This window comes from Lonchura striata, chromosome 9 (assembly GCF_046129695.1).
Source record: "Lonchura striata isolate bLonStr1 chromosome 9, bLonStr1.mat, whole genome shotgun sequence".
Taxonomy (NCBI): domain Eukaryota; kingdom Metazoa; phylum Chordata; class Aves; order Passeriformes; family Estrildidae; genus Lonchura; species Lonchura striata.
The window spans coordinates 9,857,393-9,874,234 of record NC_134611.1 but is presented as its reverse complement, the minus strand read 5'-3'; the positions used below and the strand labels follow the sequence as shown (position 1 = coordinate 9,874,234).

The 16,842-nt window shown below is 37.8% G+C and overlaps 1 protein-coding gene across 3 annotated transcripts in view; it reads left to right on the top strand.

Annotated features, from left to right (window-relative positions):
* ZFYVE9 (zinc finger FYVE-type containing 9) overlaps positions 1-16,842 on the top strand; it is a 55,752-nt gene that overhangs the window by 15,007 nt on the left and 23,903 nt on the right. For all 3 annotated transcript variants that reach the window (XM_021529392.3, XM_021529383.2, XM_021529399.3), the window contains exons 2-5: positions 1,326-1,428; positions 5,969-6,073; positions 6,851-8,910; positions 14,194-14,293. In XM_021529392.3, coding sequence (XP_021385067.1) covers positions 6,004-6,073; positions 6,851-8,910; positions 14,194-14,293 — 2,230 coding nt within the window. In that variant the 5' untranslated portion in view covers positions 1,326-1,428; positions 5,969-6,003. The remainder of the gene's footprint in view (positions 1-1,325; positions 1,429-5,968; positions 6,074-6,850; positions 8,911-14,193; positions 14,294-16,842) is intronic.

Sequence of the window (16,842 nt, the reverse complement as noted above, 5' to 3'; positions counted from 1 at the left end):
ACTGCCACGTGTACTTCACATCCCTTTGAAAAGGCTTGTTCTGAAGCCCTTCAGTGGAATTAAATTTGTTCCACTTCTGTTTTGCATGCATGTGAAGCCTGTCTGAAGACTGTTGTAGTAAGATAACATCTACTATTTCCCAGATAACCAAAATTCATTTTCATTTATAGAGGTGAAGATACACATAGCATCAGAAATTTTACTTGTATACCGGAAGAGTTCTGCTGGCATCCAAAGCTGTGGGATTCTGAGTTTGAAAACAGTACTACTCAGTGTTCAGTTCATTAGTTTCCTGGAATTATTACTGTAGCTTATTTCTGAAAAGAATAATAAACAACCCTGGGAAAAATTTAGTGTAACGCTGAATATTGCTTTAATGCATGGAGAACTGATTTTTTTTTTTTAGCTCTGTTAATTTTGCTGGAGCTTTAGGATTTTTTTTCTAACATATGTTGCAGTTTCATCAGAATACTAATAAATATTTCAACTACCTAACAGGTCAAAATGTCAGTGCTAGCACACCTTAAAAATGAATTTAACATATCTCATTCCTTTTCTTGTTGCACTGTTTGTCATAAACTGCTTTCTGTTTTCTCTGCCTGTGGCTGTGTTGGATTTTTGATGTTGGCTGTTAGGATGCAGCCTGAGAAAATGAGCACCTGACCTATAGAAATGCTGTGGATTGAAGAACAAAAGTTGCTTCAGATGACTTTTTTTTTTTCCTCTTGGGTCTTCTGTTCTATTGAAGGGTGGTGCTATTGTGGGTCTTCTGAGAAGAAGCCTTTAGGAAATGAAGGGAGTCTTAAGAGTGTAGGGGGAATAATTTGAAGACAAAACCACTTGTTTAGCAGTAACAAAATCAGTGGGAAGCTGATGAATACAGTTTACAGAATTCAGAGAGCTGTGAATTTTTTTTGACTATCAAAGCTACTAGCTCTTTATTTTTGGAAGGCCTATTGTAGTATAAAAGAATTGATTTCAGAGGCTAGTTTTATAAATTGTTACAGTCAAGGTCATCAGGAGTACAAGGACAGTTGGAGTTGCTGTGTTACACTGAGGGTTTACACTTAAGAGTTAAATGAAGAATAATAACAGGTAGGTAGCAATGTGGTTTTATTAGCAACATTTTTCACCAGACTTGGAGAGCAGTTGTGGCATAGTGAACACATATCTCTGAATCTAAAGCTGCAGATGTAATCCAAATCATCTGAAGCTTGCAGCACTTTGCCAAATAGGCCTGTGCTAGCTGCAGTCATGTGTTGAAAAGGACATGGTTTGTGGCAGAATTGCCTGTCATAAAATACATGTTTGTATTTTCTTTCTAGGATCAAGTAGAACACCCTGATTCAGCAGAACTGGCTGAGTGTGCTGCAGTCATCATGAGAAGGCACAGGGTCATTTGTTTCTTAACATATGTATAAGAAAAAGGTAAGAGGCAAGTTCTGCTTTAGAATATAATAATTCAGAGTTCTGCACCTGAAATGTTTTTCATGCATACTTACAGATACATATATTTATGTACATACACCTTGGTGTATGGATGGATCTCTTATAAAGAAGACGATGGAGTATTCTTAGCAATTTGTTTTGTTTTTTGCTGAGAGTAATTGCCCCATTTTAGAGCAAAGATTGTGTCTTATTTTGTTTGGGAGAGGGGGAAGGCAGGTAAAGTCTTTCTTTCTCGTTCTGTGCTGTAGCCAGATCTCATCAGTTCTAAATAAAGCTATTGCTCAACTCGGAACAAAGTGTTCATTACAGCAGAGGTGCCTGACTCGCAGGGACAGGTAACACACATCGCTGAGGGGAGCTGGAACAAGATGTGCACTTGACCATTGTTTGTTGGGGTTGAAGGAAGTCTTCAGGAGCCCTGGATATAATAAATCTGTCTGTCTAGTCCATCTGTACTTCCGTGCTGTCATGCTGTGGGAAAATGACATTTTCTGGATGTGTGATTTTTATCAGGATGAATAAGCAATGTTTTGTTTTAATTTGATCATGTCCTTTGTGACTTCCATCTTAGGAACTTTTCATATATGAAAAGCATCTTTTTAATGAGGACTGTAATAAACTATTTGAGCATTTTGTGTAGTAAGAGATTACTGAAACGTGTAGGTTAACAGTCTGATATTGAAAGAATTGTCTCCACAGGACAGCATGACAGAAAATCTTGAGATCCTATTCTGGTTCTTTACATATTCTCTGGTTTTTAGGTCTTTGCTGTGAGGCCAATAGTTGAATGTCAATATTATTTCCTTTCAGTGCATTTTTTATTACAATGTTTTAATGTGATTATGAGCTGATCATCCACTGTTAAAAGACAATTAGAAAGATTGGATGCTGTCAGTTCCCGTAGTGAAGACATCCTAAGGATAATTTAGGATGTGCATTGCAGAAGATCATGGATTACATAATCCCTTATCATAAAGACCAACACAAATACAAGTGTGGCTGCTTTGCAGGTGTAACACAAGACCAGTCTCTTGTACAGTTCATTTCCCAGGAGCAAACTGGCATGTGGGATATCTGAGCTCTCTTGAGAGGCAGTCTCCAAGGCTAAGCCTGTTTGGAATAACACCTCATTTTAAGGAAGGTTTTTCTGTCCTTTACTTGTCTCCTTCTTTCCCCCACTATGCATCTGAAGTTTGTGTTGTGTCTGAATGCTGTGAAGACAAGGGCAGTAATTTTGGGTAGATAGGACACATACATTTCTGGTACATGCACCTTTAAATTTAGACATCAAGGAAGAGTAAAGTATGTAAGCTTCATGGAATGTAAGTTCCTAAATTTCAGAAATGAAGATGAAAAAGCCCATGCTGTTGTTGTGAAGAAATTGAGAAGTAAAACATGCTTACTGAATTATTCATGATGTGTGATCCAACAGGAGCTTGAAAATGATCTGATTTGACAGACTGCATGTTTTAATTAGCTCTTTGCCCTGAAAGACAGAAGATGACTCTGCAATGGGTAACAAGTGATCTTGAGTTCTGGACTTACATACCAGTGGGTAGTAACCATTGTAATCTTGTTTGCATACAGAGTCAAATAAAACATAAAATTTTACTGTTTTTTTCCCTAATAAGTCTTTCTACCAAATCTTTGCATGGAGGACTGTATTTTTGAAAAAAAAAAATCCTGTTTTTTACTCATTGGTGGTTTGTGCTTTGTTTTCTTTGCAGTGGCACAAGATCCTCTCCTTCATATTGTTCATCCCAATATATAGTAATTTAGGATCTCCTTTTTGGTAGCATACAGCTAAAATTACCACTGAAATGTCCTTCTGATTTGCTCCTGTTTTTATTCTCCTTCTTTCCAGAGTCTAAGTGTTGTGTGTTTGCTCATCAGCTTCTCTCCATGCCATGACTCGGGATATTTGAGCAATACTACTACAGTTTCTCAACTATTAAGGATCCTTTAAAAAATGGCATGCCAACCTTTGTCCTAAGAGGAACTTTGGGATTAGAGTAATTCTAAAAGTCTTCCAAACTTTTATGGTGGTATATGTGAGATGCAGTCAAAAATTTCAAAAGACCTGTAAAGGAATATGTTTTTTATTTAGCTTGGACATTTAATAAAGATATTAAAAATAAAATTAAACTCTAAACCACAGGGAACACAGCTCCTCAATTATTATAGCATGCTGTGTTAGAGTATTTTATTTTCTATTTTGGTCTTGAGTTGCTAGCTATAGTGAGTTGAAGCATTAAATCTTCAACTGGCAAATATGTGAGTTGCTGACAATCAGGAAGCCTTGCTGATATCTGTTAGGAACATAAGTACTCATCCTCCTTTACTGTCAGACAGAAGAGAGGACGTTAAGGACTTCTGTGGATTTGGCAGTGTGTTTTGCCCTTGGCAGAAACTTGCAGAAAAGCTTGGGGAGTTGTTGTGTTCTTTTATATAATAATAATAATAATAATTTTAGATATTAGACCTAAAGATTTGCAGCTGACCTTTTCTGAGAAATACCTACTGCAACAGACAATAAGATCTCATTTAGAGTGGCTGTCAGCTTAGTGACTGTGAGCTTAAAAATAAAAGGTTCTCCATATATCCTGGTACATCAGTGAGTGAAATAACAATAGTGATATAAAAGGTCTTTTCTCTCTTCAGTTGGAACTCATGAGCACAAAAATTTGTTATGACATTTTTCAGTCTTGCATCAATTGTTTGCTAGAGCAATGTTATCATTATAATGTAAATTAGTATATTATAAATGGATGTGAAATCAACTGGTATTTTGTACAAAACATTTCTACTTTTTGAGACTCCTGAAATGCAGCTGGTGATCAAGGTGGGCAGGTTTCCATTGCTTATATGTGCATCTGTGCGCAGTAAATGATATGGCAAATGATCTGTTTTGTTGCAGAAGGAGTTAATTTAAAATTCCAGAACAGTGGACAAATCTAGGAGTATGTCAGATGACAAGTGTAGTTTATCTTGGAATTATTTTGCAAATAGTCTTTTTTCTGTTGATACATATTAATTTTCTTTAGAACTAGCTTCTATGTATATCTTCAACACATGCCTTAGTCTAATTATATTAAATAGCAATGTATTTATGTTGTATCATGATCCTTTTAAAACAACCATGTATCAAATTTTAAGTTGACCTTGAAAACTTGAACTCTGCATTTTGTGATATTTTAATGCACAGTCCTTTCCTACCAATAAGCTAACTGCAGCTGTTACCCATAAGAAATACAAAACTGTTGTACTGTAAATATTTATTATTTGTGAATTTGTAAATACAGAATGTTGTAGTAATGGGAATAGAAGTGGTTGACCTTTTCCTCAAATCCAGATACTGTGGGAATAATGGTAAAGTATTGTTTTAAATTGGAAACTTCTTCTAATGTGTTGTATCTCTGGTGGGAAAAAGCGGGTTTTTAATTGAGTTGTCAGGTCTAACACTGCTTCATGCTGCAAAACAAGGTTCTCACCCTCTCCTCCTCCATTGCCTTATTTCACAACAGTGAAAGCCAACTCTGTAGAGAATAAAGCTGTTTTGGATGATGTTCAGAGAACAGATCAAGTCAAGGTCTCTGTGGTTTATAGGTTATGGCACACATTTCCCACTGAAAATGTCTCTGCTGGTAGTGAATGTTTGAAAAGAAAAATGAATCAGGGTGTCTTGTTGCTACAAGACTTTGGTAGTGAGGCGTCCATGTTACTGCTGTTAGGGCAAAATATTACTTATTATGTGAAGATAGTTATGTAATGATTCATGGTTGGGTTTTTTGCTTTGGTTTTGTTTTTTTTTTCCTTAATTTCTCTCTTGTCATCTTCTTTTCTAGCCTGAGAGCATTATCTCTTGGTGAGACTATTTACTTCTGTGCATTTTGCTAGATTTCCAGTGGCTGCCTTTCAGGGAAACAAGGATTATTAAAGTAGACATTTTAAGAGGCAGCACAATTCAAGTAACACCCATTAAGTCCCTTAACAACTTTTACAAGTATGAATCTTTGAAGCATCTCAAGAGGAATGAGGACTGACACAGAGTACTGCTAGCCTACGGTACATTAAAAAATCAGAAGCACAGGGAGTTTAAACTCCTTGTTCAAAGCCACATGAACTAATTGGTGGTAGCACAGATCTGAGAGTCAAGTCTTCAGATTTTTTAGTTGGCCTTTCTGGTTTCTCTAGAATTTTGTTGTTATTTTTTTTTTTTTTTTGACTGGTGTCACAGCGGTTTTGCTCTTACCATTATGGTGATCCTGATAATCAGACATACTAATGTAAGAGACTGGAGGTAGTAAAATGCAAAGCAAGTTTGGGGAAGTTGTTAATCTGAATGAAGCAAGTTTAAGCACACAAATGATTTTTATTCCTGGAAAATACTTTTGATTTATGTCTTTGATGTATGTAAAATTTGATTTACAAAGGACTTTTCCCCTTAAATCAGGACAATATGTAAGGGAACACTGCTGACTGAAGGCTAAGCATCTGATTGTAATTTGTTCCCTGGCAGGTTTAGACAAGGATCTGGTGGTTGTTCCCTGACAAATGGAGAACTATTTCCAAGCAGAGGCATATAACCTCGATAAGGTTTTAGATGAATTTGAGCAAAACGAAGGTGAGTAATTTTGGAGAGGATTGTAGATGTGTATCAGGTGTCTTCCACAGAGGACAGTATAGAAGAGGGGGAGATCTGTGATACCCTTTGTGAATTTGAGGTGCAAATTAATCTCAGAATTTACAAAAAACATCTATTAATTTTGCATGGTATATCTTCAGCATTTCTTAGTAGCATTCTATTCTGCTTCCATTCATCATGTTTACCTTTGTAAAATTTCCTAATCCTTTAATAGCAAATGTGCCATACATTTCTAGTGAAAGGTTTTGTGAAGCTTAATCTCAGTAGCAATATTTAAATCATTTATTTTAAACAAATCAGGCAAAATTTATTTTAAGCTTCTTTTGCAGAAATGTTTTATTAGGTCACATAAATCATATAATGAAGGTTATCATGTTCAAAGCACTAAATTTTTTGCCTAGTCTGATTGGTAATTCTTTGCTGTCAAGGAAGTTGAACTGTTCATTTTATGGGGGCGAGAATCTTTTCAGGCACTTCTAGCTGTCTAAAATATATTAATCAGTACTTTAAATCTGCTTTTGCAAATTCAACCTGTTACTAATTGGGGTAGCTCTAAACTTCTTGAGTTTCAGAAACATTATGGAATGACACTACTAATGGTTGACCAAGGATGTTGGTTATGGCAGGTGAGCTTAATTTTTGTGCCCATATTTGAACACTCCTGCATTTCTTTTTGGGACATTCTAATGCAGCAGGATTAAAAGAACCTGTAGCTTTAATATGGTAGTAAGTTTTGTTGTTTAAACCCTTTTTCAGATGCCGCTGTTTCACCTACTCTGCTGGGTGCAAAGTGGAATCAGATTCTAGATCCACCTTCTCGTCGCCTGTCATTCAACTCGGCTGTGGCCAGTGTGAATGAAGCTACAACTCCTAATGAATGTCAGCAGAGATTAAAGTCTTTCTCCTTGTCCCACTCAGTGACTACACCAACAGGAGGAGGGGATCTCTGTGCTAATGGAAAGGATTTTAGCATAAGCCCAGAGACCCAAGTCATGTGGATTGATGATCAGGCAGCAACAGATGATCAGTTGATTAAAAGAAATAGTAATCGGGATGATCAGTGTAACTCTATGGAAGCAGGAGAGAAGAAATGTGGAAATACAGCTTGCTTGCCAGAGGAGAAAAATGTGCTAGTGGTGGCAGTCATGCACAACTGTGACAGAACACTCCAAAGTGGTGATGTGGTGGATTGTACAAGTTACAGCAGTCAGTCCCTAATGGACTCTGTTAGCTTTACACTGGATAATGAAAACCGACAGAGTGACCAGTTTAGTGTCACTGTAAATGGATCCACAGAAAAGGATATTGATACAGAAAAGCAGGTAGACAGGCTGTGCACCGAAGATGAGTCTGTAAGTCATTTGATTAATGCTTCATCTGAAAGCCTGACTGCTGCATGCCCCTCCTCTCTTTTAAAGGAGGATTTTAATATGAATAAAGATTTGCTGTTTTCAGAAGCTACAACTGCAGGGATCAATGCAGTGACTCTCTTGCAGAGACCAGTTGATGGTACTGCTAAAATGCAAGAAAGTTGTGCGCCACTTGAAAATTTCACTAGTAAAGCCATTCCTCAGAGAACAGATCTAGAAGCTAAAAACTCTTCTGGTTCCAGTAGTGGAAGCTTAATTGTAGAACAGGAAACAACCCAACAGTTGCAGTTTAGGCTATCTGGGCTCACCGAGACCTGTCAACCTAACGTGGCTGGAAGTGGCAATTACAAGGAATGTGTTGCAGAGGATGTTGGTGCTGCTGAAGGCGAAGTCATTGAATGTGATAAAAATCTTGGCACAACAGAATTGCACAACATGGCAGAATGTTACCCTGAATCTCAGGAGATGACTAACTGGGAGCTGACAAAGTTGAATGAGGTGAATAATAAGCAAACTTTAGGTGAGAATGAAAGACTTTTGCAGACCAAACAGCCTGATGATGCATCTGAGAATAGCAAAGAAGATGAAGATGGGGTACTGGAGGTAGGCATAGACTTAAAAGGGTCTGGTACAGATGAGCTTGGAGGGTCCAGTCTCTCTGATGTGATGGCTACATCAGCAGCAAGCTCTCTGTCTAATGGTTGTGATTCCTATGGAATGCAGAACCCAGTTGTTGCTCATGTTCCAAAGACTTTACCCTCCAAGGAAGACTCGGTAACAGAGGAAAAGGAGATTGAGGAGAGCAAGTCAGAATGTTATACTAATGTTTATGAACAGAGAGGAAATGACGCCACAGAAGGGAGTGGTCTTATTTTAAACAGCACTGGTGACCACATAAAGAAAAATTATTTGCATAATCTTTGTAGTCAGGTTTCATCCATGCAAGGGCAGACTTCACCAAAACCAGTGACTAACCTGCAATATATCAGTGTTCCTTTTGGTGGTGCAAGACCTAAGCAACCCACAAATCTGAAACTGCAGATTCCGAAGCCATTGTCGGACCACTTACAAAATGATGTTATTCCCCCAAATTGTGGAGGTAATAGTAAAAACAAAAATGTCTTTGGTAAGACACAGTCAGGGGATACAGCAGACACGTTTCCTGGTGAAACATCTTCAAATGCCTCTGGTACTGGTTCTAATGGGGAACATTTGGACGAGTATGAATCTGGAGTCTCTAATAGTTCGTGCCTTGCAGTAGCCCCAGATAGTCCAGATAATGATCTCAGAGCTGGTCAGTTTGGAGCTCCAGCCAGAAAGCCTTTTACAACTTTGGGTGAGGTGGCTCCAGTGTGGGTTCCAGACTCTCAAGCACCAAACTGTATGAAATGTGAGGCCAGATTTACATTCACCAAAAGAAGGCACCATTGCAGAGCCTGTGGGAAGGTAAGTTCATCTTTTGTGAATAAGCTCAAAGCATACTTTTTTCCCTGGTACTGCACAACAGTGCATCAGAGGGCTTGCTAAGCTACTGGATATAGTTATCTGTGACATCTCTTCCTAAAAAGCTGTGTCTGAGTGAATCAAAAATGGGAATTTCTGAGCTCTGATCTATTTAGGGTGCTAGTAAAGAATAACTAATTGTTATTAGTCTAAATGAGCAGTTGTATTTGTTGATTGCAATGATCTTGGGTTTATGTCAGAACTTTTATAAAATGACTTGGTGCAGGAAACTGCTTTACAGAAATTACTGCCTCAACAATCCAATTAAAGTTACTGAAACAAATTTGTGCATTGGGAGTGGGCTGTTGGAATGCTGGCATTCCTGCTGGTTTACACGGCTGATCAACTCAGTTCTTCTCAGTCTTCTTTACTATTCTCATATTGCTTGCATTATTTTAAATAGTATTAATATGTTTTTAAACATACATTTGCTCTTGGAAAAAAAAAAGTGATTAACTGTAACCTGGTGTATGTCCACACAGTGAGAAATGTCATAATGAAGACAACTAAAGCATAATTTCTGTATCACTTTTTGTTCTGTTAGAAATACTTTATTGTTGAGAGTGTTTTAACATTTTATGTGTGTACCATCTAGGTGAACTCAAATTCTTATGTGATGATTTTATTGTAAATTATTAACCTGTAAAGTATTCCAAATATCTTTTACTGAAATACATGTCAATGACATAAGTAGGAACTCAGGGAGAAAATGATGATTCAAAAGCAGTAAACTAACACTCTTGTCAATTAAGTATGAATGAATATTGTAAAAAGAAATACTAAAACCAACAAGAAGTAGAATAAAAATAACTTCAGTTCATTTAGGCCTCACTCAAAGGTTTCTGAAGTTGATTAAAACACCTGGCTGCTATGGGTGATAATTTTTGCTACCAGAAGAGTGCAGGGAAAGCAGAATGATGTGGATAAAGGACCTTCAGCCCCTGGCCTACCTCTCCTAGGCCGCATGGCTTCCCTTCCCCCATCCAGCCACAGGCTGGGCGGGCGAGGTCTGAGCTCTCCTGCTACTCTTCTGCAGACCAGAACCAAAAGAGAAAAGTTCCCCTGGCAGTTCTCTGCTTTTAAACCCCCTGTGTTCTCAGAGGCATGTCCAGTGTTTTCAGTGGTCACACCAGGTGTCACTATTCAAATCTGAACACTGATTGGTTTGACCCCAACTTCCTGAGAAAACTCATTTCCTTATCAACCTACAACCCTGGACACTGAGAAGCTCTGAGATGTTCCTCGTGCACTGCTCCAGGACTTGCAGTTGGTTCAGCCCATCCTGCAGCAGTTTGGTTGCAGTGGTAGTCCTCATATGGAGCCAGTAACCACAGGTGGTCAATGAGCATCACATAAAGCACATGCCTGCCTTCAGTGTACTTTTGGTTTACATCAGGAGCCTCATTCTTCTCATGGCTGTTAAGGAGAATCTGTAAGGCAAGGAAGTTATTGTCCATGATTTTAGCTATGATGTGTTAACTTATAGTGAAATTTAGGTTGTCTTTTTTTTTTTAAGTTGAACAAATACGACTTTGGTTTTCATGTGCAGTAAAATTTTCTACTTATTTTTGTGTTTTAAACAAGATTATTGCTTGGATTTAATTGCTTCTCTGTAATGGCTGAAGCCCTGAGTAGCACAAGTGAATGCAGAAAATTAAAGTATCTGTAAATGGATAAAACATGCAATGATGGAACAAAGCCAAAAATTTCTATGTGTTTTCTTCTTTTTACATTCTTCTGACAAACCTTGAGAAGAACCACCAGTGCCAGTGATATTTTTTAAAATATATGTGGGAAATGGATAAAATAAAAAATCCCTCTGCTCAGTAGACAAACTGACTCAGTAGACTTAGAATGGATTGTTTGTAGAAGCTTTTGTTACCAAATGTTTGTCTGGGCCAAATTTGCACAAGTGCAGCCAAAAGATGTGGCAGAAAGGACTCATTAATATATGCTAAGGAACAGTGTAAGTCAAATAGTACTTACTGCAGATTGCTTTACAGCCCTTAATTCCTATAACATTCTGGGCAGAGAGAGAACAAAGCTTTGACAGACAAGTTCTAATGAATGTGGCTGCAGTGGCTTGAGAAATCCCAGCTGTCTGCTCCTGCTTTCTGGTTGCCAGCCCCAGAGCAGTTGAAAACTTTACTAGTAAAGCCATTCTTCAGAGAACAGATCTAGAAGCTAAAAACTCTTCTGGTTCCAGTAGTGGAAGCTTAATTGAAGGAGCCACCCACTCCACATGTGGTGTAGGTAACTACAGAACCACAGGGATGCTTCCGCTGTTAAATGTCTGAGTCTCACTAAATGACTTAGGGAGACACCATCTTCAGCCCTTGCAGTTATTTGTTTCTAGGGGAAGTCATGGGATTAAATATTTTGAACACAAGCTTTAGCACAACAGTTTCTTGTTAAGCTTTATTAACATAATGACAAATCATTTTAGTAGGGATGAATGTATCGGTTGCATTTGGGAATAAACACTGCATTTAAAAATAGCTGAGTGGCAACTGGGAAGTCTGGGGTTTAATTTCAGGGTAATAATTGCAAAATTAATGGATTATATGCACTATTTGGATTGACAGAAAGTATATACTTAGAGTAAATTTTGAGTTAAAATAAAGAACCTGATGAATATGTGTGAACACATTAATAAATTACATATTACGTATTTATGTATCTTCTATTGTCAGATTAAATCATCAACCCTGATAGGAAAACCAGAAAATTTGTATGCAATCTTTTTTATTGAGAACCAAACCAATATTTTTCTACTAAAATATTAAAAAAAAACAGCAACTCCACTAACAACTAATGCTTTAACAACTCCTAGGGAATCTGAAAACCCTAGTAACATAAAAACTTGGTTTGACACTGCTCTGTTGTTTTTTTATAGCATGATGTACTGAGATAATGACTTGGTGATTGTTAATAACAAGTCTGACTTGTCAGTTGTGCTGGATTGCGTTCTCTGCATTACTGCTGCTCAAGGCTGATGCAGCCTGAGAGAGGAGGTGGGGATGTTCTGTCATTTAATATTTTAATATTGTCATTTAATATTTAAATAATTTAAATAACATCATTTTAATATTTAAATCATTGCATTTGGGAGCTTTCATGATTGTGTTGTTTGAAAAAGGTTCCTAAATTAGATATTAATTTGTGTTGGGCCTTCATTTATGGTTGACATTGATTTTTCCATGTTCAATACTGAATGAACTTTTGACTGGAAGTTTTGCCCAGAGAACTGAAATTTTGTTAAATGTCTCTAAAATATGCTGTGATGTTGTTATAAATATTTCCTAGAATATTTGTAAATTGGGCTAAGATGTAAGTGCAGATTTTTCAAATATATTCAGTGTTTTAAATATTTTCACATATGTGAAAGGGTGGATTTTATTTTTGCATTAAAAATCCAGTGTATGCTTAATTATATTTTGCTTTTGAAATGTTTGAGTTGTCATAATTAGAAAACATTAAAACTGGTTCTAATGAGACAAGGCTGAGTTTTCTGCACATTTGATTTTCAGCTCTCGTGTTTAGTTCAGAACCTGTATTTGCTTATTTTGAACACTTGCCACTAAAAACGTCCAAGTAACAGGCTGCAAAGTAGTCGTAATGTGGTATGATCTTTAACTTGGTTGAAATTTAATTAAGCTTAAACGCATTTATACATAACAATTCTGTGTAGCTTCTTGTCTGTATTACAGAAATAATGCTGCTGGAGTGATGGAATTTTTTTTTTTTAATTTAGAAAGTGTTATAGATCATAATAATGCATAGTGAATTGCAGAGATAATATCCACCCATAATTAAATTTTGAAATTCTCTCTTGATATCTGAACTCATTTGTTAGGCAGCTGCTGCTGTTTCTAGATCGCCTGAGTGTGAGATTACCCTTCTGCAGGAAGTGAATGTTCATCACTATCTTCACATCACCTGAAAAATAACCCTGAGGAACTACTGGGTTTTTTTTTTTAAATAAAGACAATATAATTATTTAAAACAAAAAAGAAATCATTAAGGGCATGTATTCTGCAGGATTGTGAGAAGGCATTTGCTACTGTAGGATCATGGCTGCATGCAAGTGTGTTTTGGTGCACAAGCCATGCTCATGTTTGATGGTTTTGCTTGTCTGGAAAGCCTCAGGAATGTTTTCTGCCCAGGACTGGGGAGTTTTTAGAGCTGGTTCAACGGAGAGGGACCAGCACTGCAGCTGCATTTTCACAGCACTTTGTGCTCCCTGGGCTTTGCCCCAGACCCTTTAGCAGCCAGGGTGCCCAGAATGCAGTTCCTGAGTTCTCCCTACTGTTGTGTTTGTATTCATGTCAAAATAAGTTTTTTTTACAGAAATGGAGCAAGATTTTCATGCAGTACTAATGTCATTCAGCTTTCTTAAATGTCTTGATTTATATGGTTAACACTTAACAGCATTTTGATAATCACTGTTCCTCCTCAGCCGAGGAATAGCTTGCTAGATATGAAGAGATTAAACAGCTGAAGGTGCTATCAGAATCACAGAATTATTTAGGTTGGAAAAAACGTCTTGAGATCATCAAGTCCAGTCTTGTCTGATGACTGATCACTGCCTTGTCAACCAGACCATGCCACTGAATGCCACATCCAGTCTTTCCTTAAACACCTCCAAGGACAGTGACTCCAGCACCTCTCTGGGCAGCCATTCCAATGTTTAATCACCCCTTCTGTGAAGAAATTCCTCCTGATGTCCAAAAATTCCTTCTGGCCAATTCCATGTAGATGAATTGTACTGCTGCAAATAATTAATTAATTAAGTTTGAATTAATCTGTGCGATAGTAGTCTCTTATATATATAGAATACTTGTGCATTGAATTCCTATTTAATTCTGGGAAGTACTCATGCTTTTTTTATGACTGAAGTTAATTCCCAAATTGTTAATTCTCTGAGGGATTTTAATGTGGTAGGTATTTATTACCCCCATTGTCATTTATGCCAAACAAATTTTGAAAACACCACAGTGCACTATCAGGACAAAATGTGTTAATGTGTTCCACAAAATAATCATCAGGATTAGTAGTACAGGCACCCTGGGTAGGTATTGGTCACTGTGGCTTTAATGGGGAAATACTGATTTTTTTTACCTCTGTATTTTGCATTTCAGGAGCTTTGCAGACACTCAGTTGTCCAGGTCCATCAGTTTGTCCCATATTTGTGCACACCCTTGAGCAGTTTCCCCTGTGTTCCAGGTGTTTTGTGCTGCGTGCTGTAGCCTGAAGTGCAAGCTGCTGTACATGGACCGAAAGGAAGCCAGAGTGTGTGTGATCTGCCACTCAGTGCTGATGAATGGTGAGTGGGCAGGGAATCTGAGATGTGGCACCTCACTTGCTTTGTTTGGAGCTGCAGTGAGGCCATCTAAAAAGAAAATCAAAATACTTCATTGTATGGGTAAGTATTCTAAAACAGTGAAGATGTTTTGAGAGGCTGGCATGGAATCCCTGTGAAGAGTAGAAAAACTGGTAAGGTTGCAGTGAGTTTTGAAAGCTTTCATTTGGGAGTGCTCTACCAGGATTGCAAAAACTGTGACTTTGGGGTTGATTCAGAAGTGTACTCTGTATCCTTTGTTGCCTGAGCAGATAACCTGCTACACATTTAGATGGAATGCCAAAGAGTAAAGTAATGCAGTAGTGCCTGTTCTAGATCATGCATTATAGAAGACTGGGAAAGTAGTATTTACCCACAAATTAATCCAACTCCTCTTTTTAACTCCTTGGTGCTAGAGTAGGACATCTTGTCTAAATACAGGTCCCTAAATGTGAGCAGCTGAGCTTAGATGGTTATATTCACACATTCCTGGAGAGTGTCAAACCCAGGGTGGTGCTGTGGCTAAAAGCCTGGTGAGAACATGGACACAGGAGAGAGGTTCCAGGTAGTTCTGAAATTCACATGTAGAACTGAAAGGAAGTTCTATCACCTCTGCGTGGTGTAAGGAAAAACTCTGGTTTTGACCAGCAGGCTGTGGAATGTACTTTGTGTGTTGGTCTTTACTGTATTAACACTTCAGAGCTGTGCTATAAACATGGGGAAACTCAGAGCACTCTCTTGGGGCCTGTGAAAATCTCCAGAACTTCCCACACTGGCAGTTACCTCTGGGTGATGATCTGTCCAGCTGAGTTACGCCCATGACACTGAGACAGCTGCTGCTGGAAGACTCAATATTTGGTTCTTCTGTCTTGAATTGAGAAGGCTGAGAAATTGGATTAGGTTGAGAGAAGACCCATGTGGGTGCTTCATTCATGAGATAACCTGTCTCATCATGAGAAATTCCAGGCATTTTGGCTTATTAGTGGGAAAGTGAATGGGTGTCTTGGTCCTGGGGTGGTATAAATATATATATATATGGATTACTCTAACTTGATGCCAGAAGTGAGTTCAGTGGTAGAGGAAGGTCTGAGAGGTGCATTCTAGCATGTAAAAGATAGGATGAGAAGTCAGAGGAATTCAGGCTCTGAATGCAAACTTCTGTTAGGATTAGTGTTTAGTAATTATCAGGATGGTTTATCATGGAATCTCCATTGCTGCAATTGTTTAGGTAAACTTTGGAGACTTCCAACAAAGATTCTAACCAAGAATTAGTTAGGAAAATTGTGGTTTGTGTCAGCATCACACAATGTAATTTTGGCATTGTGTTTACATAGTACTGCATAGTGGATTATTTTGGCTGTTTTTAGAAAGATCTCTTACTTTGTTGAACATCTAAACTAAAACACTAAACTTAAGGTCATAGCTGTATATTTTTTCTCCAAAGAAGTTGAGTATTGGTTCAGGTTTGGTTGAAAGTAACTGAGTGCTTAATCTTGAGAAGGCAATATGAAATTAATAGACAGTATCTGTTATTAAACAGGAATATAATTTTCTCAGAAAATTTCAAAAATATGGACTGTTTCAAAAATACATTAATCAGTGTGCAGTGGTAGGTTTTAATTATTAATAATTCTTTACTCTAGGCCAAATGTGTAAGGTGACAGGAAATTGTAAGTTATAATATCTAGAAATTAAAAACTCGTCGCAGTAATGATGCTGAAGGGGTTCTAAAGTGTTACATTTTGAGATGGAGAAATGAACACATTTCAAGGTGTACAAGAAAAATACACTTAGCAAAAGACAGCTGGCTCTGTTGTGATGAGTAGGATTAATTTTCATCTGGGGGAAGAGGAAGAATCTGTAAATACTTTCTTGAAACAGAAGTGTTGTTTGAAAAAGACATAATAAAACTGATCATATTATAATGATTTCATTTGAAAGCCTCTCTGTCCTGTTGCCAGGGCAGATGCACATTGATGGCAGCAGTGACACCAGTGCCTTGTTCCTTCCAGGCCAGTGCTGTGCTTGCCCTGTCTCCCTGTGTTCCTGTCCCTGCTGCAGTGCTTCGTGGTGATGCTTTGGGTCAGTTCACCTGAGTGCATCCCACCCCTCCTGATGCTTCCAGTTTCTTTGTCAGTGCAGCTTTTGGGGCTTTTGTCCCTGCCAGTGCAACAGGTTAAGCATTAATCTTGGCAAGACCTGGAAGCAGGGGTAGGAACTGTAAAAGCAGTTATTATTTCACTTGATTGCTCAGAACCTGGTTTGTGTTTGACTGGGGTGTGAGGGGAGGGTTATGTGTTTTCTGGCACGTTTCCATGGCCAGGGTATGTGTTTCATCAGTTTCTAATGCTATTTTAGTGTATTTTCAGTTGATAGATGTGCTGATTTGGCACTTTGCTCCATTTAAAGAAGGCTTTAAGAATGCTCTTTTACTTTTCTAATAAAGGAGCCCTGGACATGTAACTTTGTGCATTTTAAATACTTTCTTCTTTCAAGATTTTTACTATAACTGGTATAGAATTGCTGTTCAAAAC